At 39.3% G+C, this 25,944-nt stretch overlaps 1 protein-coding gene across 1 annotated transcript; it reads right to left on the bottom strand.

Moving 5' to 3' along the window:
* Nucleotides 1-132: 132 nt before the first annotated feature.
* Nucleotides 133-22,382, bottom strand: tlcd4a (TLC domain containing 4a). The gene is made up of 7 exons (XM_078280687.1): nt 22,038-22,382; nt 18,490-18,659; nt 17,391-17,480; nt 14,675-14,733; nt 14,297-14,391; nt 7,952-8,025; nt 133-7,618 (listed from the first exon to the last, which is right to left on the bottom strand). Exons 2-7 carry the CDS (start codon nt 18,642-18,644, stop codon nt 7,300-7,302), a joined length of 792 nt encoding a protein of 263 aa, XP_078136813.1. The 5' UTR covers nt 18,645-18,659; nt 22,038-22,382; the 3' UTR covers nt 133-7,299.
* Between the last annotated feature and the right edge of the window lie 3,562 nt (nt 22,383-25,944).

The following is a 25,944-nucleotide window of genomic DNA, read 5'->3' as shown; positions in this document are numbered from 1 at the left end:
TTTTCTAGATATTGCTATATTGCATTTCATACAAAACATTATCGCTGCAGCTTTAATACTATTACATATTTATTACAGTGCTGATGACTGTTTACATTTATGATTTAGATGATGTTAAAATAACACAACAACTCAACAACAAAATGACTTGTTTATTATGAATGCAAAAACATAACTTGGTCCATAAATATTATCTGTTGCAAACTACATAACATTGGCTACACACAGATAAAACAGTATTCCAATAAGCATTGTATGTGTACTTAGAGTTATATGGTTTGCTAATGTAGACAAAAAACAAGCTAGGCTCAGCTATCTGCAGTCATGTGTCTCATGGAGCTACATTATAGACGTTCACGATCCCAACATGTGTCTTTAAAACCAGTGTTCCCTGAGGTTGCATCAGACTTCAATATATGCAGGGCGCCTTTTGGAACACCCAAGGTTGCCTTACAATGCATTAAAAACCGTAATCATACAGGTAAAAAAACATGAAACATGAAAAGACACAAGCACAGACAATCATAGAAATAGAGACATATGGTGAGCATGACATGTGCAGGAGGGAAGATAAAAAAAAAAAAAACATTTTTTACAATTGTGGGGTTAATAGGAATCGGGCAGAGAGGGTGGTTAGTAGAGAGAGTAGGCCAGTTTGAACAGCTGAGTTTTGAGGTGGAATTAAATGGAGTTATGATGTCAGACTGTCTGTGGAATGTATGGGGGACAGGGAGTTCTAAAACCTCTTGCACCCATGGTGCTGAGGCGTGAGGATGGTCGCAGGGAGCGGGGGGGGGTACTCCTGGAGGAGATAAGTGAGATAGGTGGGGTTTTGGTTTAAAGGTGAGAAGGTTGTTGTAGTCGTCAGTCTTGATAAAAATCCATGATAAAACAGATCATGTCATCATATTTTGTTAACCACAGACGTTCTCTCTCTCTCAGCTGTCTCCATGATGACTGTGAGGACTTGTAGACTTTGTTTTTATTTACTGTGACTAATGTTTGTAAAAAAAGATTCAATATTCTTCAGGGAGCAGATGAATGTGGAATGCTGTTTACCAAGTTAACAAAAAGTGACAGAGTAGCTTGGAGATGCGGATGCCTCTGGGTCCAGCCAAAATGACTCTAAAACAAGTTTCCTCAGTTGGATCTGTGGATGGTGTAAGAGCTTAAACGCTGTTATCCTGCCTCACAGGTTAACAGAAACAAAACAAAAAAACAGAGTGAAGCCAAACCTCCAAAAGCTGGTGTTTCCAATCAGTATACTGTAATTCTACACTTCTCTTTCAGGCCTTTTTAAGCCTGTCCCTCAGCGGCAGCCAATTTGTTGTTAACAGTAAATGGCAACAGCAAACCAACTTGCCCAATGTCCTTTTCCTAGTTATTTTATAATAACTTTTTTTATAAGTCTTTATTTCCCTAAAACCTTGCCTTTAATGTCATGAAAATGCTAGAGGGAATGTCATTCCATTGTTAAACACTGGCAACGCTAAGAGACAACAAGTCAAACTATACCACAACGCCACTAGATAACACAAGGAGATGAGTATATTTAAAAAAAAAAAAAAATGTCCCTGCGAATGTTCTACAGTACAGGTGACTAAAGGAAGAGAGTGAAGAGAAAAGTCTTTTCTTCAACAACATTAGTGTGTATGGCCTATTGCAGGTCAGGCAAACCTGCACTAGAATAGACAGTAGTAATGTCACACTACCGTTTGGTTTAGCCTTTTCATTGGTATCAAAAACCTGCACAGCCCCGCAGTACGCAGTGCCTACAAGTATTTCAGGTGAGGCCAGAGAGAATTGAAGTATATGGCAACACTGTCCTCTAGGGGCTCATATGAGACATTACCTGTTATGGTCATGAATGAGTTTGTTACAGTGGCCCTGGTGATGTCAAAATATTCTTGTTGATTATATATGTAATTGATTAATTATGACAAAAATAAAAGAACGGTTTGGAATATGAGTATATAATTATTGTCTTGACAGGAAACTTTCAAAAACACCTTCACTAAAAGTAGCAAACTGGGATTCTTGTTGCATTGTTTGACAAGATTGTCCTTCTTTCACCAGCAGGGGCAGTAATTATAGTGTTGAGTCATAAATGCATCATTCTTTGCCAAGTCCTATTGTCATCCAAAAACTTTAGTGTTATAACTTTTTGGTCATTTTGGAAAATGAATACTAGAGTGTGGAAACACTTAGACAAAGTCTTTGCCATGTAAAGTGGAAGTTTGATTAGTCTCCAACGTCAATGTAATACAACGCCTTAAGTGGTTAATTTGCCATGATGTGTGACTTTCAAGAAATTGTATGTGAGCTAAATTAAAACAGACAGATAGGTCTATAAATAATGGTGTGTAAAACTAATTGTTATGTCCCGCTCTAATGCTTTTGGCAGCGTAACAAATCCATATTGAAGAGGTTCGAGGCTCATTAATTGATTAAAGCCTTAACATGTTAGAACCTGAATGATAAGTGCCGCCCACTCTGGCTCCATATGCATTCCTCAATCATATTACTACAAACTATGTTTCACACAATATAGAGAGATCTCAAAAGTGAACTCTTTTGTGTGGCCGGGTTAGCTCAGTTGGTAGAGCAGATCCACATATAAAGAAGTTTATTCCTCGACGCAGCGGCTGCGGGTTCGACTCTGACCTGTGGTCCTTTGCTGCATGTCATTCCCCTTCTCTCTCTCCCCTTTCATGTCTTCTGCTGTCCTGTGGAATTAAAGGCCTAAAATGCCCCAAAAAAAACATTGAGATCTCTCTGTATTGTGTGAAACAAAGTTTGTAGTAATATGATTGATAGTTTTTCTTAGCCCAATGGTGCAACATGATTATCTAATCATCATCAGATGTGTGACAAGGGTTTGGCCTACAGTTTATAGTATCAGTGCATGTCTGTCTTTGATTGTTGATTTTAAGAAGGCCTAAAGGGCCGAAACTTTAGAATAAATGGAGAAATGCATAATGGAGCCAGAGTGTGCAACAGTTTTTTCTTACTCTCAAGTCTACTTCCAGTGATCAACGCCTGACGACAGCCCTTGTGTGTTACGTTGTGCGAACCTGAATGATACACATCACATAAGTTAATTTGGTATTTATTGTAAAGAACAAATGAAAATGACAAATATTTCCTCTTCTCCAATACATTCATAGAATGTCACTAAACACTCCACCTACTCACATCTCTTGCCCATACAACATTCAAAACAGAAACACCAACACCAGTTTACAAAGCTGACACCATGCGTTACCATAGCATCTGCTTTGTTTTGTGTCTACTTCTGTTGAGATTAATAAATTAAAGACAATGGTATACTTATAAAGCAAGATGCTCATAGGATTAATGTTCATTTGCACCGTCCAGATTGTTGTAGACTGTGCTGATTATTAGTGTTCAACTATTCCCTTTATGATTATTTCTGTGCTGGATATTATACTAATTATCTGCTTTATGATGTTCAGTAACACTTAATAACATCACTAATAACTGGCAAATTGATAGTTAATTCAACTTAAGTTAATAGTTATTTTACTGTTAATTAAATAATTAATGTTCACCAATTATTAGTAATGCTATATGTTATGCTATTTTAACTGTTAACAGTTTATTGTTGCACACATGACGACATTTTATATAGTAGGCTATATCAAGTATTGGTCAATGATTACCAAATGATTTGTAAACCTTTAAAAGGTGCTGTAAGCGATGTGACGCGTTTTTTAGGCTACAACATTTTTTGTCACATACAGCAAACATCTCCTCACTATGAGGAGGGAGGGGCGAGCTTGTTTGACAATACTTTGAACGTCAAGAAGTAACGTCACCCAACATTGCTTAGAGCACCTTTAAGAAAAGAGTTTGTAAACCGTCAATAAACATTATTTGGATGGCTATTGCAACTGGTGATTATAATACCTTGTTAATGGTTAACAAATACTTTGTAAAGCATCTATAAACATTATTCAGATAGCAATTATCAGTGCACACAATCAAATAATCATCATTTATAGATCACCAAATGAATGTCACTTGATGCTTTATAAACCACAGATTAACCATTAACTAACTATGAGAAGCATTAGTTGCAACTTTATAATATACTTTCCAAAACAATTATCAATTGACATTAAAGTATTATATTATATATTATATAACTATCTACATGTATGAACTAATTATTTTGACACTAAGCTATTGATACAATAACATAAATGATAGCATTACTTATCATTAGTAAACATTATAGATCATAATTTCATTGTTAACAGTAAAATAACTGTTTAATTAACTATCAATTTACCATGTATTAATGATGGTTATTGTGTTACCTGATTTTCTCATCACATCCTTATCATTATCATGTGTGGATTACATTGTGTGGCACAGTACAAGAATAACGTTTAAGTAAACATTATATACATGTACTAAGAAAAGGAAAAGAAAACAAAACTTGCAGTCTTGCAAATGTATATGCTATTTTGTTTACAGTGCAATCCCCATGCAATACCACATGCAGTTATAGAGGGTGCATGAAGAAGACCATATTGACCATGCATACAGAGCCAGCCCTGATTCTAACAGAAGTGTCCTGCTGTCCTGAACCCCCTGCATGATTTCCATTTAATTCCAGTGAAATATTAACACAGCCTGACTCTTTTTCTATTCTTGTGAGATATAGCAATCATCCACCCAAATCCATCGTGGTCCAAACACAATGCCTGTAATCAAACGGCGTGAGTGAAAGAAGTCTTTCACACTGTTTTACCACGCCCAACGACACTGAGCCTCATCATACTATGACTACCAGCTACAGCGTGCAGAGAGATAGTTATGTGAACAGAATTGGTCTGAACCACCAAATCATGCTTGCAAGTTGGCACTGTTGTATGAAAATGCTAATGGATATGAAAAAGAAAAAGTCTTTTGGAGTAGTAATAGCTAAAGCACTGGCAGAAATACGTAAATCTTTAAAATTGTAACAAAACAAAAGCACTAAAACAACCAGCCATACTCTTGGTTTTACATTTGGAACTATGACAAAAGGCCAAACAATCACATTAGACAGGCATCAGACGTGGAACACATGTTTCAGTGTTAAGGAGTTGGATGTTAACGAAATATACACTGTGCAAACAAAAGTTGTTTTTAAAAAGGCAACAAAATAAAATGCTGAATATAGCAAGGCGTATACTTTCAAAACTAGCAATCCCCGTTTGTGTTTCACAAAACATTTGACAGAAGCTTTCGATGCACAGCTCAAATAAAGATACATTTACAAAGAAAATTCAAGTACACATTTCGTAAATCATCGAGAAATCGCAACGTCTAATTTGAACAAATTTGACATTGTCATAAAAAAACAACTTTGAACAGATCTGTTTCGGTGTTCAGTGTTGTACGACGAGTAACTACTTTGTCAGTAGAATGATGAAAACAATTATGTGGAAATCTTTAAAACCTTTCCATATATTCCTGTTCACTGAAAACAAAACAATCCTTGTACCAATCGGATGACTAAATATGGATTTTCACATTGTTTCACAGCTAAACTGAAATCAAATGTAAAATGAGACAGAAGCTAATGTGCTCTAAAACAACTATAACATATTTTTTCACACAAAATCCGTCAAATGAATGTACTGAAATCATGTACTGGATTTAACTTGCTGGCTAAAATGTCCAAAGTCTTCGTGGTCAAAACACAAAGTAGCAAGCAGCTTGTTGGCAAATGTTGCCTGCGGGTAAATTTATATAGTCTGTGCCTAAAAAGATATCATAAATAGGAAGTGTGAATATTAAATAAACACTTGATGCTGGAGAACTAAAGGTCAGATCTCCCACCAGTCCTCCTAGCATACACAAACATTTTAAAGCAGTTGCTCTTTGTCTGCACTCTGTTTTTTTTTTTTTGCGACACTGATTTCAAATCAGCACTCCAGATGTGTTTCACCTCTTAACATGCATTGCACAATGTGAAATAAATATGATAGCTCCCACAAAACAGTCATGAGGATTTAAATATCGACTGAAAACTGTTCTGCCTCAATATTACGGAAAACTAATGTTGTTGCTTTGCTTAATCTCAGCGTACAAATTTTTTCCACATTTCAATAGGTACTCTGTACATCTGTCTCCCTTTTATTCAAATCAGTATCTTTAATTGTTTGTACGTTTAAAAACCCATTTGCCTCGACCCCAGCAAAACCAAAAAAAAACAGACTACATACAGCGTACCAATGCCTGTTTAACCCTATATTATATAAATCAACAACAAATGCAACCAAGACCCATGATATTCCAATACACGTCCTAAAAGGCTGGTTTTTAAAATGAACCTCTTAAAGCTATAGTGCGTAGTTTCTGTCTCCCCCATGAGGGATTAAAACAAACATGATGGACTCTTCAGAAGAGGTCATTACCTTCTCTTGAATTTTTGCGCGTAAAAGTCACCGGACGACACAATCTTCTAAACATAGCCAAACTGAGAAATACAGAGAGAGTTGTGTGGAGCTGATAGCTTTGTAGCAACTCATTTGGCAATGGCTTGAACGTATTAATATTAAAAATGTACGCACTAAAGAGTTAACTGAATGACAGTGGGTGAGTGATGAACTGATTTATCCATACTTATTCTTCTCTGTGATTGCACTTGATGTAATCCCATCTTGTGTCAGTCAAGTCCCTGCAAATTTAGCTCAAGATTTACTGAGGAAGAAGAGATGCTCGACCCTTCTCCTCAACAGGCATCTGACAAATGAGCTCATGGCACTGACCACCATTGAGGAATCAGTGAATAACTTACAGGTTATTAACAGGTTACCTCAAATATTTGCATCACCATCACCATTGACTCATATTTCATCATTTGTATTGTGGGACTCAGGCAGCAGTAATAATAATTTAAAAAAACATTTTACTTTTGTTGAACACTACGTATGTAAAGAACGGTAAACTTTTGGACAATTTGTGGTTGGGTTTAGCAGTCCGTTGTCCCAGGACGAACACTTGAGTGTGTTGGTAAATTGTTCAAGAGAAAAATAAGTGGCCATGCACACAGAGTATTGCTAAGAGGTCATTTCATGGCTTAGGGGTGGCCAGTTAAATGGTCCATCGGTACATCTCAACGCCTGTGCCCACTGTTCAAAAAAGCTCAAATTTCCCTCATTACATTCGGTCCTTTGATATCACTCATCCCAGTAAGTGTCCAAGCTGCTGCTCCCCAATGAGAGTGACATCATTTTGTCTCTGTTGTGGCGTTTTCTCACCACTGACACCCCGGTTCCCTTAATCCGTCTTCCCATTCTCCTGAGGCGCGCAGGCTTTGCTCTGGCGTGCCGAGCGCAGCACCTTGTAGCAGCCGCGGGCGATCTTATGCATCCACATAATGTTCATGATGTCCAAGCAGATACTTGAGCCTATCCAGGCTACACGGCCACCCCAGGGCACCAGGTAGAAGGCCTCAGTGCCGTAGACCGCATACATACGAATGTAGTAGACTGGCATGACGGCGATGCGGACCATGAAAAAGACTACCGCCATGGCAACACCATTCGCCATGTTGGGCCGGGACGACTTGGGATAACCTAGTACCTCAAAGAACCAGCTAAAAACACAACACATAGTTAAGAAAATAGTGTTTCTAGCAGGATACATATGTAAATATGTGTGAGACAATATCAAGTAACTAACAGTTACGGGACTTGTCTAAAGTATGTTTGCTATGATTTTATCCAGATCAAAAATTTAAAAAGGATTTGGAATCAAATAATCTGAGCACAAAGAACATGCAAGAAGCAGTGGATCACCTTAATGTGATTTAAATTCCTAACAATTAATACCTCATCTGACATATATACATAAATATCTGGAATTGTTTTAAATTGTGCTCCAACCCTGAAGTTCTACGACCCAAAGCAATTAACAAGCAGGTACGTACCGCTGGTTCACACATGGTGTAGAAAACTCAGCAAGCAGACGGAAGTTAGCAAAATAAGGCAACATTCCTTCACCCTGGAAGAACAAGGTAAAAACAGGAAGACAACGAAACATGAAAGGGACAAAAACAAGGCAGCGAGTAATTTGAATAAGCAGGCATGAAGCTCATGTACCGCCTGCAGCTCAGAGTAACTAGGTAACTAAGGTATGTCTACAATTCCAAGGCATCTTCCAACATATTTCAAGATATACTTTTACTTTGTGGCGAAGTCTAAAACTAGATGAAGTCCTTACCAAATATAGACCTATTTGGCAAATCTAACAAAAGAGCCTTCTCCTTCAGGGCACACAATTAGTCTTTAGCCAAAATTAGACTGGTCTTTAATTTCCCTTACTAATGATTCATTCTTCTCATCTAATTCAAGCAGAAACTCATCCTTACTATAAAAGGAGCACAAAGAACTAGTGATGTGGAAAATAACAGATTAACCGATTACGTTTTTAATCTAAGCCAGTTGTTCACAGTAAGGGCTCGTTGACACATTTGTCTTAAAATCAAAAGGGTACATTTGCGAGGGAGCATAAATGTGCTGACCACATTCTATGGCAATCAATGGGTTTACTTATCACATATCTTGTATGTAATGTTGACATTTTTCCTTGAGAATGGCACAATTGTCAAAAATTGACATGGTTCATCCTATTAGCAATTTTAGCAGTTATTAGCAGTAAGAAAATCTTTAGGGTTCATCCTCTCGAAACCATAAACACCCACAGTTAATGTAATGGGCTTTAGAATGTTTTGAGATACCTTATAAATTAAATGTCAACATACTGAAAACATTTTACAGCAAAGTATCCCCTAGGAACCATGAAAATGGAATGAAAATATGGCCATTAAGTCTAGACATAAGCACTAGAGAGACAGATTTACCAACCAACACTGGACTCGCTTCTAGTGACACAAGACATGGTATTTGCTCATATTAAATATCAAAGTGAATTAGCAAGATCTTGATCATTTGGTCCTTGAAGAAACGCAAAGGGCAACATGCAAGAATGCCCACATAAAGTGAAGCGTTATTGCATTGATTAAGGTCACAATCACTAATGCATCCTTGTACCAAACTACATATATGCCAACTACAGCTAACTCACATTTGATGTATTTTCATCCAGAGAGCAAAAAAAACATACTGTGAAGACCACACAGCACGGCAATACATCTGAATAACATCTCAACATTGAAAAAGGTATTGAGCAAATTTCAACACAGCAAAGGCTGAAAAACATACAACCATACATACGTACATTTAGCCAGCCACTATTTAAAGGAGCAATCAGAAGCCATGCAGAGTAAAAAAGCGATATGCTTAACTGCCAAACATGTCATTGTTTAGAAGATCAGGGCCTGAATTCCATGTGTATGAGATCATCTTGAGCAGGTTTGTACCTAAGCTCAAAGCTGAATTATTAGTGCTTGAAATTATTCAAAATGAAACAGTGTCTGTATTATTACCTGATCAGAATAACAGAACTGACCCTGGTCTTTGATCTGGACAGAAGCCCCTATGCAGCTTTTAAGTGATCCCCCTATAGGATAAGCTTACATGGCTTTATTTCCATTCCAAATGTTCAGCTGCTACTAAATAAAATGAAGATGATCTTACAACCAAGATGCTTCAGGACACCCCCATCTTGAACACCTTTGACCCGGCCTACCTCGCTAAATCAACTTTTGAGCATCAAGCACTCAGATTAAAATGGTGTTCAAATTGAGCCATTAGCCAAATACATTTGAATGAAGTGTTCTGACTGAAATACTATATTATAGAGACCGAGGGCTGTGATTTGCATCCTAATATTAACTGCAATTAATATTGTTTGAGTTTGACTCATGAGTTCCAAAATTGTATTTTGTTTCTAACTCCTGACCATACAAATTCAGAACATGAGTCAAACTCAAAATGAAGAGAAACATGACAACATTCAATTTCATTAAAAGACCCTCAAAGAACACGTAGTTCAAGATAATTTGGCTAGTGCCTTACTGAATGTAAAAAAAAAAAAGACTTACCTTCAGGGCTGAAACAAAAGCTGGCCATTAAAACATACTTACTATGCGACACAAACAGGGTACATCTGCATTGCAGTTTTTTGCACCCTATGATTGTGAACTTCCCACCTAGCATGAGCATGCTAGTACTTCTAGGAACTGGTAAGTCCATACTGTGACTGGGTATCATATCTGCTCAGTGCAACACAACAGCAATAGTAGCAGACAAGACAGGAATAGGGAAGTCCTCCATCTAGATCAAGATCTGCTCTGGGTTTCTAAATGACACACAACCCTTTTGATAGTTTTTGCATGAACGGGGATGACACAACCCGACTTGATGTTGGTAGTTTTTGCATGTAAGGTTTGAGGAGGGGCTATTTATGTTAATGTCAGCAAAGGACACACAGACGGACAGACAGATATATTAGAAGAAAATAAAAAATGTCACCTAGGCCTGCACGATTAATTTTTATAAAATGGCGATCTTGATTCACCCCTGTTTCGATTTTTTGGGTCATGCATTTTCAGCCTTTATTTTGATAGGACAGCTGAAGACATGAAAGGCAAGCAGTTAAAGAGTGTGCTAAGAAATCATTCTGTTTTTGATACTGTACTTAAATTGGCAATTGACAAACTCCATTTCTTTAGAGACTGAAGCTGTAGCTGCAGCATGTTGATTGACATGTTTTAATTATGTAAAGACATGTTCAAGGAGTTCAGATAGAGCCTGTATCAGGGCCATATTTAGTTCAATGTGTTATATGTCACTTACTGTACTTAAATGGCCAGTATGTACTTTATTTTCTTTATTCATTGAAGCCTCTATGTTTACAGGCTTGTGGTGATGCGCAATGTGCTATAGGTGCCAAAAAAATGTTTGGTATTGTCAATGTGTGCAATAAACATTACACTTTGTGAGAAAAAAAAATCAGAGCAGAGAAACGTGATATCAATTCTAAGCTAAAAAAATCGTGATTCATATTTTTCCCCCGAATCGTGCAGGGCTAATGTCACCACAATTAAAGAAAATTAAAAGCAACACTTACGACACCGAGAAGAAAGCATGCATCTAATACAAATATTTACACAACAGTTATGTTATCTTTTTGATTAAGTCGTACTTGACTGTTAAAAACACACACACAAAATACAGATTATGCTGCTATTAAAAAACCCATCAAAACACTGTTTTGACCAAGACGTTAGTGACTGATTAATAAATAATCAAAACATACAAACAAGCTCATGACATTAAGCTGATTTGAATTTCTTTTTTTTAAATACAGGTTTCCCAAATAAGTCGATTCAATTAGGCCTTGATTTGGCTGTGTGCCTCAGGGTTTAATATTCGTATTGAGTAGGTGGAATTGATTGTGTATTTGACATTACAACTTTTCACATAAAGGTACAAAACTAAATTAAATGAAAAAGACATCAAGGGACAACCACTTTTATTGTGTTTTTATCGCAAACGTAATATGGTTCGCAATGTGTTTTCTACCACAGTTGACTAACACGGAGCATTCATTGTGTTATCCCACATGACTTTCAGATCTAGTCCGAGGAAACAGTCATGAGTGTCCAGTAACAGTATGGCCTACTTTGCCTCATTTACCCAATTCTTTTTTAGATACAGGGGCTTGCGCTGTTTCTTCAAATGAAAGGCTGGATTTACAGTCAGTTATAAATCTTTTTCTTTTGTTCCAACAATGTGACACTTGTGTTTTAGTCTTATTATTGTTTAGACACAGAAAAGAGGAATAAAAGTAATATTCCTCCTCAATGAAGACAGACAAAAAAAAATGGATGCTAATATGATATGTGTCACATTAAAGAAGAAAAACAAATCTGGAAATACAGCCAGTGACTGGAATGACAGGGGAAAGATGTGAATCTGGACTGCAGGGTTTACACTAAACATGTGGTTGAAACCAAATGTCCATAGCGCTTTACTGCTTTTTACCAAGATTTCCTAATCATTTGCCAATGGCATTGTAAAAAAGTATGGGGACTCAGGCAGAGCAATGCACACTGTATGTCCTTTTGCATTCCCCCCTGTATAGAAAATACAGAGCATGTATTCCCTGTAAGTTTGCTTAACTAAAATAAAATGGGTATAAAAGGTAAGAGCATCAACACCTGTATACCTGACAGAATACATTCAACATGGTATTAGAAAAAGGGCCTGGCTATGTGGTGAAGCACTCAATCATATTGGGGTCATGTAGATGACATTATTGTGAGTGGCTGTCAGTTTTCCCTCGTCAGGGAACATCAGGTGGGGTTTAAGGAAGAGAAAGAAGAGGCAGAGCTAGGCTCTGGCACAACAACAGACAGGTGGAAGGTAATGTAAGTAGGCAGGGAAGTCATTAAAAAAAAAAAGGAGTAAAATACTGTTTGTTGGCATGCACAGTAACAAGAAAAGGAACCCTGCCTGTGTATAATGCTTTAGAACTGCAAGCATGCACACAGTGGTTACAGTTTAGCATTCAGCGGTGCTAAGCTCAGAAAAGTCCAGCTTACGTCAGATTCACACAACATTAAAAGGGGGTCAGTAAAACAAACAGAAAGCACAGAAATAAGGGCAAGTTGAGGGGGGGTCATCAGCCAGTACCACCATTGAGCATTCCATGCAAAAAATACCATAGTCATTCATTTCTATAATAATTATCAACAGATCCTGGCGACCTAGTGGGTTTCAGATTGAACCAAGAGTGAACAACACTTCTCAAAAAATGCAGAGGACACTAAACTATCTCCATATCTAAGATATCTTTAAGAGCCAACTGTATACTAGTGATGCAGCAATAACCAGTAAGTTAATAATTAGTACCTCAGATAAGTTGTGTATTATCAGGACAATGCCCACAAAGTTGATTTCGCAAAAACAAAATGACACAGAATGACGCTAATTAAGCCGTCACACCAAATACCTGATTTGGTTTATTACGAGAGGCAACCATCGTGTCCTTTTGAGCTCTAACAGCTGCTTAACCTGAGTGAAAATGTCAAACCCTTGAAACCTGCAGTTATAAATGTTGTTCCTGCAATCCTCAGAAAAGCAACCACTTAATACTTACGCATCTTAAAGGGTAATTTCATTTTTTTTTTTTTCAACCTGGACCCTATCTTCCTATGTTTTTGTTTGTAAGTGACTGATAGGCACAACTATTTTTTTAATTGGTCCAGTATTAGGCGTGAACACTGTAACCGGCAGCCACAGACCGGGCTGCAATGTAACCCTATGGGGCAAATGTTCAGCGTCAGTTCGGTCCACTAAAAGTGCTTTTTTTGGCCACTGAAAGGCTGAGATTATTATTTTAAGTGTCCAGCAACATTATGGATAGGATCTCTAAAGAGATAGGCCTTTTTAAAACCTCTTTAAGACCTTTCTGTTTAACCAGAAAAAGCTCTGAGATTGCTAGCGCTAAACCCACCAGACTACATTTAAAAAAACGATACTTTTAGCATGTATAGAGCCAGCATATTTTCATATGTAAATTGATAAACTATGTGTTTATTTGAACCAAAACTAGCTTTTCATAGTTTTGTTTTGTTTCTGTCGACTTTGAATGAAGTGTATTTTACGATGCTAAAATTACTGTTTATTTACATGGAGTCTGGTGGCTTTAGCGAATGCAATTTCGAGGATGTTTTTATGTTTTAAAAAAGGATTGTACTCTTTAACAGAAAGGTCGACCTCCTTAGAAATCCTTTCCATAATGTTGTCAGACACTTAGAATATTAATCTGAGCCTGTCAACAGCAAAACAAGCACTTTTGTGAATGTAAATACAAGCTGCACAATTGCCCATAAACTTACATTGTAGCTTGTTTCGCCACTGCCAACTGCAGCGACCTTGCTTAATATTGGACCAATGTCAAAGATGGTTGTTTCCGTCAGTCACTTAGACACAAAAACATAGAAAAATAGGGTCCAGGTTAAAAGAAATTGTAGTTACCCTTTCAAGATCGCCAAAACCTTTTTTCATTTCCACTGAAAGCATTAAGCCAAAGTGGTGGACTTTAAACAACTAAAAGGTTTCCTTCTCTAATGTGTTTGTACAGTTTGGGGTGCGTCACTTGTCGCACTTGCTGACCTTGCCCTGTGCATATTTAACTAACCTATATGAGCTGCATGGATGCGTGGGGACAGTCCTGGATGCATACTGAATGCTAATGCTAAATGAGGCAAAAGACCCAGCTCGACAGGATACAGCTGTTCACCCTTGGTTGTCTCCTTCCCATCTTGCCTGCACGCTCTGCTATTGGACAATAGGGCACTCACCAGTACATAGTAGTAAGCATACAACGCTGCCAGATGGTGAACTACAAAAAACTTGTCGCCTATCGCCTTCCAATAGAAAAATATTAGCAGCAGATCTGAAAAACAGAAGTACAGGGGAAAGAGAAATAACATGTCATTAGTGTAATCCAAACATTTAAAGTACATAACACACAACATGATAAAGACCATGCTTTATTTTAAAATTGTCTATGTATCTGTTATTTTATTTCTGACCAGCAGCCGACACACACAGTAAGGCCCAGACTCTATTGAGTCATCTAAGCATTACGTTTATCACATCATATTACCAATTACGTGCATGTTCTTTTGGTCTCACTTTCACAAACATTACCTGGGTAAACTGTATGTTTGTCTTACCAGATATGAGGTAGCCTGTTGTGATGGCAACATTAGTCTTCACCAGTGTAGGATCTCCCCTATTGAAAAAAACACATTTGGTTTGACTGGGTTTGTGTGATTCCCTATATGTAGGTGTTGAAAATGTCGGACTTTAGTGACATCTAGTGGTAATATCAAAAAAGAAACTTAAGTGGGCAGCACCTGAATGAGTAAACCACTTCCAAACTTGCAGGGGATTTCCCATTTCTACCAAGCAGAGGTGGATTTAATCTGTAAGCCCTACCCACTTGGTTGTTGTTGCTATAGAGAGACGTAATCCATCCCCTTGCGGTGGAATCTATGGGACCACCTGACCTTATTTTGGTAAAAATATGTATGGTAGTGAACGGGGAGAGACACATTTTTAGATTCCGTTTGAATTGAGCCATGAATTACACGTATGTTTGTCAATTTGAAAAATAGTTTTGCAAGCGGACTAAAGCCCTATTCGAATGGGATTAGTAACATCTGAGGACCTTGTGTGATTTAAAAATACCCCCCCCCCCCACATCTGAGTTTCTTGTGGCACATTCGCATGGGATAAACGGAGCCTGCTTTTACTCGAATTTACTGACTTATTTGTACCACGAGAGTTGGGTACCTGGAGGCTCGCGGAGGACGGCCAGGGCGAGGCTGCCACACCGTACTTGGGTTGGGGTTCTGTATCTTTTTTGGGCCAGGCCTGGTAGAGGTTATCAGAGGCGCATACCCCGCCGTGGTTGCACCCACACAGCATCACTATCAGCCCTTGGACGAAGGCACAGGGAGCGCGTCAACTAGGGGACAGAGGTCTCCAGTTGGGCAGTGGTCCAGACTAGGTGGGTTATGAAAGGCAGCGTCCGCAGCACCTTGCGATCCCATATCTTCGCGAGAGGGATAAAAAGACGCACAGGAAACATAAACCTTGAAAAATTTATATACGACCCTGCCAAATCACAGACATGTCCCTGTAACACTTAGTTTTGTGTGAAACTGCTCGGTGATCTCTCTTCTCGCACAATATAGGTCCCCTTGCTTTCTGGCAGTTTGCTCGCTAGCTAGCTAGCTTAGCTACTGTATGTTCCAGAACACATGTAACGTTATCTTACCTAATGTGTTTTATCCAGTGTCTTTTTAATCAGCCGAGAAGCAAAATAACGAGTAAGAACCGTTGCTCATGTGTGCAAACGTACGTACGTACAAACGGTACATCTCGGTATAAAACACACAGGCATTGTTGCTTCAGCAAGATGTCACTTACGTCAAACTGAGACTTTCTTGACTTGCAGAATTCTCTTTTAAATTGACGGACATCATAAGTGTAATTCATGGCTCAATTCAAACAGAATTAAATAATTATTTGTCTCTTGCTGTTCAATACCATACATATTTGTTCCAAGAAGGGTGCCTGGGTAGCTCACCTGGTAGAGCAGGCGCAGCAACCGCAGGTTCGACTCTGCCCTGCAGGCCTTTTCTGCATGTCATTCCCCGCTCTCTCTCCCCTTTCATGTCTTCAGCTGTGCTATATAAATAAAGGGCTAAAATGTCCAAAAAATGATCTTTAAAAAAAATATTTGTTTCAAGAAAAGGTACCATGGTGGTCTACCGGAAGGGAGACTTGCCTCTCTATGCCGTCATGCTTTCCATGCTAGCACAGCACATTTATAAGGGTGGAAGATTTACCGCTCAAAATTCTTGGTAATTTTATGTAATAATGGTTGTCTGATTTTACACACAAGCAGGTTTCTCATTTCCAGATTTTAACAGCTCTAGCTAGCTAGTAAGTTAGCACTAACTCCTTGAGCTGGCTGAAAACTGTTTCCTGTTGACTTTATAGTAATTCCAGAAAAGATTTTTTTAAAACGAGAACCATGCAAAAACATCTTAAATATGCATATGATGGCTAAATGCACAATATAATGCTAAGAGACTAAAACTTAAAGCTACATGTCAAGATCCTCACAAGTTGATGATCCATGTAGAAGACATGGAAATAAAAAGCAGCACTGTTCTTCTATCGCCAGACAGCTTATCCACTCTAATGTTACAGTATTCTGAAAATAGAATAGAAAATATAGAAATAGAAATGTTATTTAAAATATCGCGCAATTACATTTTGGCTTTCTTGTTCAACAGTGTGTTTCACTTTGCAAGGGAACTAACACAAGTTTTGTAACACTGGGCTTGGCTGGTAGTGTTGGAGTGCTAATGTTATCCTCAACTCTGATATAGGCAAGTCTTGGCTCCGACACAACGAATGCGACAGTTCTAAAAAGGGGCCCTAACATAACCTCTAAACCCACATAATAATGAGATTAGCTATATGCTAACGTTAACTCTTGACCCTGGAAGTAATGCTAGGTTACTACAATAGGTGGTCAGCTAATTAGCCGGACATGCTAACGTTTAAAGCTTACATTAAAGCAAGCTGCTTAAACCATTTCTAACACTTTTGCTCTTGTGTTGTTGGTTTTGGAAAGGGTAGAAAAGATAGACCAACCTCAGAACTCTTTGTATACCTAGAATCCCTCTTACTAGAACCGCATGCACCCCGCTCCAACAAGTCCAAAGCTTGACAGACTTTCTGTGCCTACTGTTGCTAAGCTACGACTGGACACTCTGGCCATCTGTGAAAAAAGCTGGCACACTGTATAAAATCCCCAAAAAGTCTGGAAAGTAAAAGTTGAAAACATGCGATTCACAGCCAAACACTCACCAGACTGGGTCTTCATTGACGGCATCATCAAAGAACAAGATGTAGAGACAGAAGATTCCCACCAACAGTGCGTGAAACGTTGACACCGTCCTGAAATGGAATCACACACAGCCATGATGATCTACTCCGGTCTGACAAGGGCAGTACTGACACGTCTGAGATTCTGTGTTTAATATGCTTGCCAAAAGGAATAGTGAGTATTTATTCATGTAAGGTGCCTCGGAGCTACTCTGTGGTTTACAGTGCTTAATGTTTTTGTACTGTCACGGCTGCACACAGATTCAGACCAATTAGACTAAGAGATTAAACACTGCTAAATGATCAGGCAGAGCGGCACAAAGTCACCGTCAGACAGTTCTCAGCAATCAGTCAGTAGGACACATTAACAGCCACACTGACCGGAAGACTGTTCCAATAGAATCTGTAAAGTCATGGGCATCAACAAGGATCCTCATAGCCTGGATTCATCAACCCACTAATCATTCATTTTCATTTTCTCATAAACCCTGGGACCATTTCAATTTCACAAGTGCTCTCATGTGTAATAAACTGAGTATGAGAGAAAATGAAAATGAGTGATTCATGCAAGTTGGACCAGGCTGGATCCCTTCAAACACTTGTCCCTGCTGAATATCTGATGGCCTTCGATCTACAGTACCGCTTTCACTGTTCTCATAGTGCTTAAAGATCACTGCAGCCTGCCTGTCTCACTTAAGACACAAACACACTCCATCTTTTCGCTCCAATCTAGTTGTTCTAGCAAGTATCTGCAATGTTCCCATAACAAATTGGCATTGGCAGTTGAAACAACAACAGATAACACTTGGATGTTGTTTGATCAAATTAGCTGTTCATCAGTATAAACACTGTGTCCCTGACTCATATTATTGCATCAGTAAAATACCCAATAGGAATTATGGCGACAGACATGAAAACATGATTGTACAAAACAACTTGTGTACAATGCATCCCACTATTGAGTCAGATACTAGTGTAACCCCCACTGGCCAACATGTGAACTGAGAGCAGTGTCACACACTGCTGTACACGGCATGTCAATATTCAGTCTCATTAGGATCTTAAGTTTATGTCGGGTCACCTTGAGTTCCATTCCACCTTCTGCTTGTCACTGAGACTGAGGAAGCTGGGGCTGATGCGCACGGACATCCAGGGACTGACTTTGTGGAAGAGCCACTGGAAGGTGAAGAAACTGGTCACCGAGATGGTGAGAATAAGCTGGCTGAATGGGTCCATGGCCACCCAACCCCACTGTGGATAGAAAAAAATGTTAGAAAGAAGACTGGGACAGTGAGTTTTTTCATTGCAAAATTCTGAAAACATCTACAATGCATCAGAAAAACCCTGCCAATAGAAGGGTTGCCACTGGCCTTAACCAGACAAGGTGGATCTTTATGTACTTAGAGCCTCTACCAAATACTGTCTGAAAAATGTATCCATTGAATTTATGACAAGCTGATGTATTACTTCCTGGGTCTGTGTTACAGAGGATGTGTGGCTCTTCAGACAAAACGAAAGTACCAAGACACACTGCCTGTGTGCTGGAACCAGTCGTTGTGGTTTCACAGCTTCTAAAACCACACACACACCTTCACACAAAAACAAAAAAATGGGCATGTTCATCTTCCGTATCTACTACCCAGCAAACTGCCACATAAAAATGTCCTTTTTAACCCACCCTGGATTGTGTTTGCTTAAAAAAACACCTAAGTATCAGTGACAGTATAATCACAATTATAGGTCACTATGACCTACTTTACAACTTAACACAAAGCTACAGGATGTGTAAGGCAACTGCATTCGGAGTGACACAAAACCCAGACTTTCCCTTAGTGTATTGCAGGGAAAAGTGTATCTTCAAAATGAACATCCACTGTTAATGAGTGGCAATGTAATGACCCTTTCAGAGCTACTCATAAAAGAGCTTACCAGATGTGCACACACCTGGCTGGCACAAAGTCGGTATACCGCTTTATATTTCTCTCTAACCAGCAGCTACATGTTGTGTAAAGCACAGAACAAAGTACACAGGGCATTTAAGACCATGCGCCAGAGACACATGTTGGCACCCACGAGCGTGTGCGTTTTAAACAACACCAAAATAACAACTTGTTTGATTATTAAATCAAATACAGACTCTGTTTTTAATAGACAAGTTAGTGACTGAATGAAACTTGGATCATCCAAGTGCACGTGCTCCTGAGCTGTGCACACAGCTGTTGTGTTCACTGTTGCTGGTTGACATGTACACCAACATGCAGGAGGAGTTCAGTGTTTCCCTGTTTCTTATATTGGAGGTTACGTGACCCTCCGTCCCCTGTGGCGATTTTGTGCTTGAATTGTATACACCATTAGTCAGAGCATCACTAAAGCTGCTCCATTATTTGGATTGCATTAATCCCACCATGTACAGAAGGAACTTTTATAAAATAAATAGCCCTGCTTCTTTTATTGGTCTAGTATGTGTGTGATTTAATAACACACTTCATGGGTGGATCATTATTACAAAATTAAGTGTCAGACCAAATACCATGATACCAATATACATTAATATCACATGACAATATTTTTGGAATGCCTACTGGTGATTTTTTTTAAAAGACATTTACAAAAAAGTGACTTACAATATAACCACAAAAGTAAAAATCCACATCCCAATATTACAGCATTAAACAGATACTGTATATTGGACAGTTCTACTACAGGCCAATAGTTATGAGAGACTGGTATCACAGCTTTGCAAATGGATGTTTGTCAGCCTTGTGTTGGAAAATGAGAGTGGAACATAGCTGGTATAAAGGGCACAGGATGATTCAATAAAATCTATTTTCATATTGATGCATTATTTATTCCAAATCTAAGCCTTGAAGTAACAACAATAATAATAATATATATAAAAATATTAAATAAATCCTATATAAATAATATACAGTAATAATGTGTACAAGAACTCTGTAGAAATGCATAAAGCCACCTAAAGATATATTTCGTCTATCTATTTGGATCAAAAGTGAGTTTATATAACAACAAACAGCCAAAATTATCAGCTCTGCATGCACACTGGCTTGTAGCCAGTAAATGTATGTCAGTGACAGAAGTCCACTGAGTCAAGGCCACTGAACTGTTTATTAGTGCTGCCTGGAACTATTTACATATGGGCTGATTTGACTCTGCCAGCTCTTGGAAAGAGGTTGAGTCAGTCAACTTTAAAGACATATTTACATCTCCCAAGCAAAAGAACGGAGTACCAGTCCCGGCACAGGCATACTTAAAGAAAAACACACATTTCACTCCCTGGAGCTCTGGCCTTAAGTATTGTATACCTGCCTTTGTTCCTGCGTTACACTAAAGAAATGCTTGAGGAAAAAAAAAAGTGTACCTCACTGAAACAATTTAGCCAAGAAAAAGTCTTCAGGGAACTGAAAAGGCCAATTCCACAGAGTCCTCTCCTTTTGTCTGCTTGTAATGCATTAGCGGGCAGTGAGCACAAGTACTTCAATGTAGCATGCTGCAAGGCAGAAAGACTCTTTGTCATTGGAGGAATAATTCAAGAGTCCATGCTGTGATTTTATCTGAAGAGATATCTGGATCTAAGTAAGACTACCTTCAGCCATTCTTACAAAGTGCAGAGGAGGACTGTTTTGGGACACACGTTTGCGTACCCTGTTGCCAAGGGCAAATAGTTACACAGGTCAACTTGAGGATACAGAACAGCTGAGGCACCATGGTGAACCAAGCACTACCAGTGTCTCACAAAAAAATCTGTGTTTTAACAATCACACTTCTGTTTCTTTGGCAGATTTATACATTTTAAAGCCCACACAATAAACACTGAATTTACTGAGCTGCTTACACACTTCCTGGCAGATCTGTGACATGGCTGGAATTCATTGCCCTTAATTCAAGGTAGACCAGTGGTGATAAAGAAAAAGGGGACAGAAACTATAAACTCCAATCAAGACTCAAGCAAGGCATCACAACAGTCAATTATTTTGGAAAACTCAATTTTCACAAAAGCAGACATGCATGTTAAAATTATATAACGTCTAAATGGATCTAGCTATAGCAGGGTATACATAATGCCTTTAGAGGAATTAACTCCATATGTTATTCACACCACCACTACTATATTATTGTCTCAACCATAAGGATAAGTGGAATGTTTGGGTCCGCCTTTAAGATAGGCCACTTCTGTGACGTGACATTATACCCACTCTACAGGACTGAAACAGGTTTCTCTTGTAAGATTGGTTGCCAGCTTCATGTCACTATAATTACTGACACGGGTGGACTTATTTTTTACGAGGAAACGATAGACCCACGAAAATAACTTAGCTCACCGGGAACGCATTGCTGGGACACAATCGATTGCCCAAAGCGAACGTTATCATAGAGGTATTCGGGTTTTCTTTAAAGCAAGGCATAGGACAATAACACACACACACATTGCGCGCGCCGCATTGCATGGCTAGCTACTGTTGTTGTAAAATAGGGTTTTTGAAAAAAACAAAAAACACTGGCCCTGTCGTGTGTGTGTGTGTGTGTGTGTGTGTGTGTGTGTGTGCGCACCAGCCATATGATATGACGTTATGGAAAGAGTGAAATGATAAGATTCCCAAATGGACCTACCTTAAGACTTTCATTAAGATGATTTGCGCCTCACTCTCTCAACTGGTTATGGCTTCCAGTGTCGTTCGCGAAGCCGTGTATGTTGAGTCAACGCCACAGCCATGTCGAGTCATTTTTGATAAACAAGCCCGCCTCTTGCTCCTGTCCACACACGTTAGCAACTTGTGGGGGATGCGACGGGGCTGGAGCTCCGTGTATGTGGCAGCTTTGCGGTGTTTAGCGAGAATCCCATCCCGCACCAAACGTGCTTAATTGCAGAGGTGCAAATCATGCAGCTCGACGCTCGATTACAGAAACAACGGGGTGGTGGTGTATGTACGTCTCTCTCTCTCTCTCTCTCTCTCTCTCTCTCTCCAATAGAGATCAAATTACAGCTGAATTCTTAAAGATACACACTCCCACAGTGGTCTGCCCAAGAACACTCACTGTGTCTATTTATAGCCCAGGCTTGGTGAACCGATCCAGGCTAAATCAGACAGGATAGCCAGTAAAGCAAAGTGCAGCCATGGCCGACTGGTCTGAAAATCAATGAATCCTCCAATGAAGGCCTTTAAATCTAGCCCTTCACTGACACCATTACATATTTTACATGAATCTCGTTTTGCCATGTATTTGTCACAAACAGATTAGGCTACTTTATAAGAATTTGTGACAATCAGTGGCTGTAAACCTTCTCACTTATTGGGTTGTAATTCAATAAAAGGTTCGATTTTGATATTGAAAACATACAACAGCCATAGTGCACCATGTCCACCTACACATTATCAGAGAGCAGGTGAGCAAATCCAATATTTTTTACAGCACAGATATGTGCCTAAATCACAATCAACAGAGAAACCACAAATTAAAACAGATCATGTGAAAAGTGTCCCGTCCCCAATACAGAATTCATTGATAAGAGTATTTTTCACCATCAAAGAAGATCTGTCCTCAACCACCTCGCTGCTGGAAAACATTAACTGACATCAGAGCAAGCATGAGTACACAAAGTTAAAGTGCTCATATTATGCTCATTTTCAGGTTCATAATTGTATTTAGAGGTTATATCAGGTATAGGTTTACATGGTTTAATTAAAAAAAAAAAAAAAACATATTTTTGTTGTACTGCACATTGCTGCAGCTCCTCTTTTCACCCTGTGTGTTGAGCTCTCTGTTTTAGCTACAGAGTGAGGCATCGCACTTCTGTTCCATCTTTGTTGGGAGTCGCACATGCGCAGTAGCTAGGTAAGGACTACTAGCCAGTCAGAAGCAGAGTATGACGGCGTGCCACGCTAGCAGCTAGGCTAGCATTATAACGTGTGTTACAAAGTGACGCACGCTCGTCATGGAAGTAAAGGCTGGACTACAATAGAGCTGTTTGGAGCAGTTTGAACAGTGTTTTCTGTTGGAGATGGTAAGTGCCTTTGGGGTGGACTTTGGGCTTTTTCACTTTGTAAACCTATAACGTGCACATAAAAAGATATAGAACACAAAGGAAAGGGAAAAAGCCAAAAAGCATAATATGAGCACTTTAACAGAGTCAACTGGGCTTTGTGTACTCATATTATTGGTTGTTTGGCAGGTTTAGCAGGTCTTGCAGTTGTGGTGAGCCTATTAAGAACCAATTACAGACTCCAGATCAATTGTAGCTCTTTGCAAAGGACAATACTTCTCAATATCCTAATGGCTTGCTGAGAATTTTTGAAGCTGTGTTTCAATAACCAATAACCTTACCAGGCACTGAGAATCTTTATTATTTTCAACCCATTTCCAGGACAAAGGTCATGGCACGGCGGTTCTTCTCACAGTTGAGGACGATGCCCTGACCTTTGAAGAAATCATAGCCCTAGTATGGTGCCGTCTGTGAAGCAACATCCGGTAGAAATCAAAGCAGTAGGACGGCTAGGTTGAAATAGTTATAACAACTGTTAATTTTGCGATAAAAGCAACCCATTTGAGACATATGTAGGTTTATATGTTATGAAGAGATATTGGGGCGCTGGAAATATGGCCCCTGAGGGTAGATGCTAGATTGGATCCGCTAGACGTGTCGACGTTAACGGACGTGTCTCGTGGCCCGCCTTATTCTACAATAGGATCAAGTTTTCTTTTTTAAATTAATAATTATATGCAACATCAGTTTATATCAGTATATTTACATTTATTTTTTGTTTTTTTTAAAAACACGTGTATATAGAAAATGATGCCCAGGTTCTGTGCAGGTTGCTTGGGGGCAGAGTTTGACCCAAAGTAATCCAGTGACCATGCTCCTTTATTTGTTTTAGTTTGTATGTTTCTCTCAAGTAAAAATAAAGCACCATTAAAAATATAAACTGGGAAAAAACCTGTCTGTAGTCTTCTGACATTTGATCTAATCCACTTTTACACACCTTGGCAATCATTAAGAGTCATACAATCATTTTTCTGCAACCTTCAGGCATATTTAGCACCTATTTGGCAGCCATTTTTGAAAGTGCAATGCTATCCATATATTTTCATAACACATCTGTGTCAAATGTGTTGTTTTTATCGCAGAATGCACAATTGTGCTTAACTGCCCGACTAAAGGGACCTTCCAAATCATTTACTTTCTAAAGACATCCAGATCAACTCATGGTTGATTTGGGTGATGTGCTCACATCAGTGGAGCCATACACAGCAACAGGCAGAATATACTGTCTGAGTCCAAATGCATTAATCATGGCATCATTGGCTTCAAAATAAAAGATCTTCACTTTTTTTTTTTTTTACAATCTCGCTCATCCTCTTCATCATGGGAATGAACCTCCTTATAACAGTTGCTAAAAAAGAAGCCTGAGGACCAAGAATGGAATCAGGCGTCCGACAACCCCCAATAAGGGGCTTCATGGACGATCTCACTGTGACAACCACAACCCATGTGGAGGTGAGGTGGGTGCTAACAGTGCTCGACAACATGGCAACGTGGGCCAGAGTGAAGTTCAAGCCAAAGAAATCCAGGAGTATGGTGATCAGAAAAGGCAAAGTGACAAACAGGTTCAAGCTGCTAGTGCAGGGAGAGGCCATTCCATCAATAGAGGAGAATCCAATCAAATGCCTCGGAAAGTGGTTTGATAATTCACTTACCGACAGGAACAACATCATCATCATCATTCAAGGTGGCAAAGTGCAGAGTTGTAAGGACTTACAGAGACTCCCAGGATGAACAAATAAGACATGCAGGCGTTACCACAAGATCAGGACGCAAGTGGGCAGCCGACACCTCTGTCGCACAAGCTCAAAAAGCATGCTGAAGCTACGTGACATCAATGGAATGCCAGGCACAGGAAGACAGGGTCTCGGAACTTCCCATTTCCAACAATGGGCAGACACCAAGGAGATGAGAGCCATGATCCAGGAGGAAGTACGGAACCTGGAGAAAGAAGGACTAGTGTCCCAGGGAGCCTGGACCAAATGGGACCTCCCCAAAAGGAAGATCACGTGGGTGGATCTATCGAAACTGAAACCTTTCCGCATCTCCTTCCTGCTGCTATCAGTGTATGACATGATCCCGACTCCAAAAAATGTGCACAAGTGGGGTATGAGAGAGGACCCACTGTGCAAGCTTTGTGGGGTGAGGGTACACATTCTGTCAGGGTGTAAAACAGCACTCACACAAGGAAGATACAGATGGCACCATGACAAGGTGCTCATGACACTCGCTAACACCCTGGAGCAGGAGAGACAAAAGAAACGCCAAACACATGGGAAACCAACATCATTGATCAAATTTGTGAGGGAGGGAGAAAAGCCATCAACCACAGCAAGAACAATAAGAAACAACCTACTACAAAAGGCCCAATCATGGGTTATGAAGGTAGACCTGGGAGGAAGGCTGCAGTTTCCTGCCTGGCTGTAGAGGATCCCCTCCTGATTTGGCCACCACTACTGACCCGCCAATGGGAGGGTG

This window comes from Sander vitreus, chromosome 22 (genome assembly GCF_031162955.1).
Source record: "Sander vitreus isolate 19-12246 chromosome 22, sanVit1, whole genome shotgun sequence".
NCBI classification, from domain to species: Eukaryota; Metazoa; Chordata; class Actinopteri; order Perciformes; family Percidae; genus Sander; species Sander vitreus.
The sequence above is the reverse complement of the archived record's forward strand: the minus strand, read 5'-3'. Positions and strand labels throughout refer to the sequence as shown.

Bases quoted from the DNA above. Each gene is read 5' to 3' on its own strand.
- tlcd4a (XM_078280687.1), bottom strand. From the start codon at position 18,644: ATGGACCCATTCAGCCAGCTTATTCTCACCATCTCGGTGACCAGTTTC. The intron at 14,734-17,390 runs GTGAGTGTTTGG...TTTTTTCAATAG, and splicing joins GTCAATGAAGACCCAGTCTG to GGGAGATCCTACACTGGTGA. The intron at 14,392-14,674 runs GTAAGACAAACA...TCTGTTTTTCAG, and splicing joins AACAGGCTACCTCATATCTG to ATCTGCTGCTAATATTTTTC.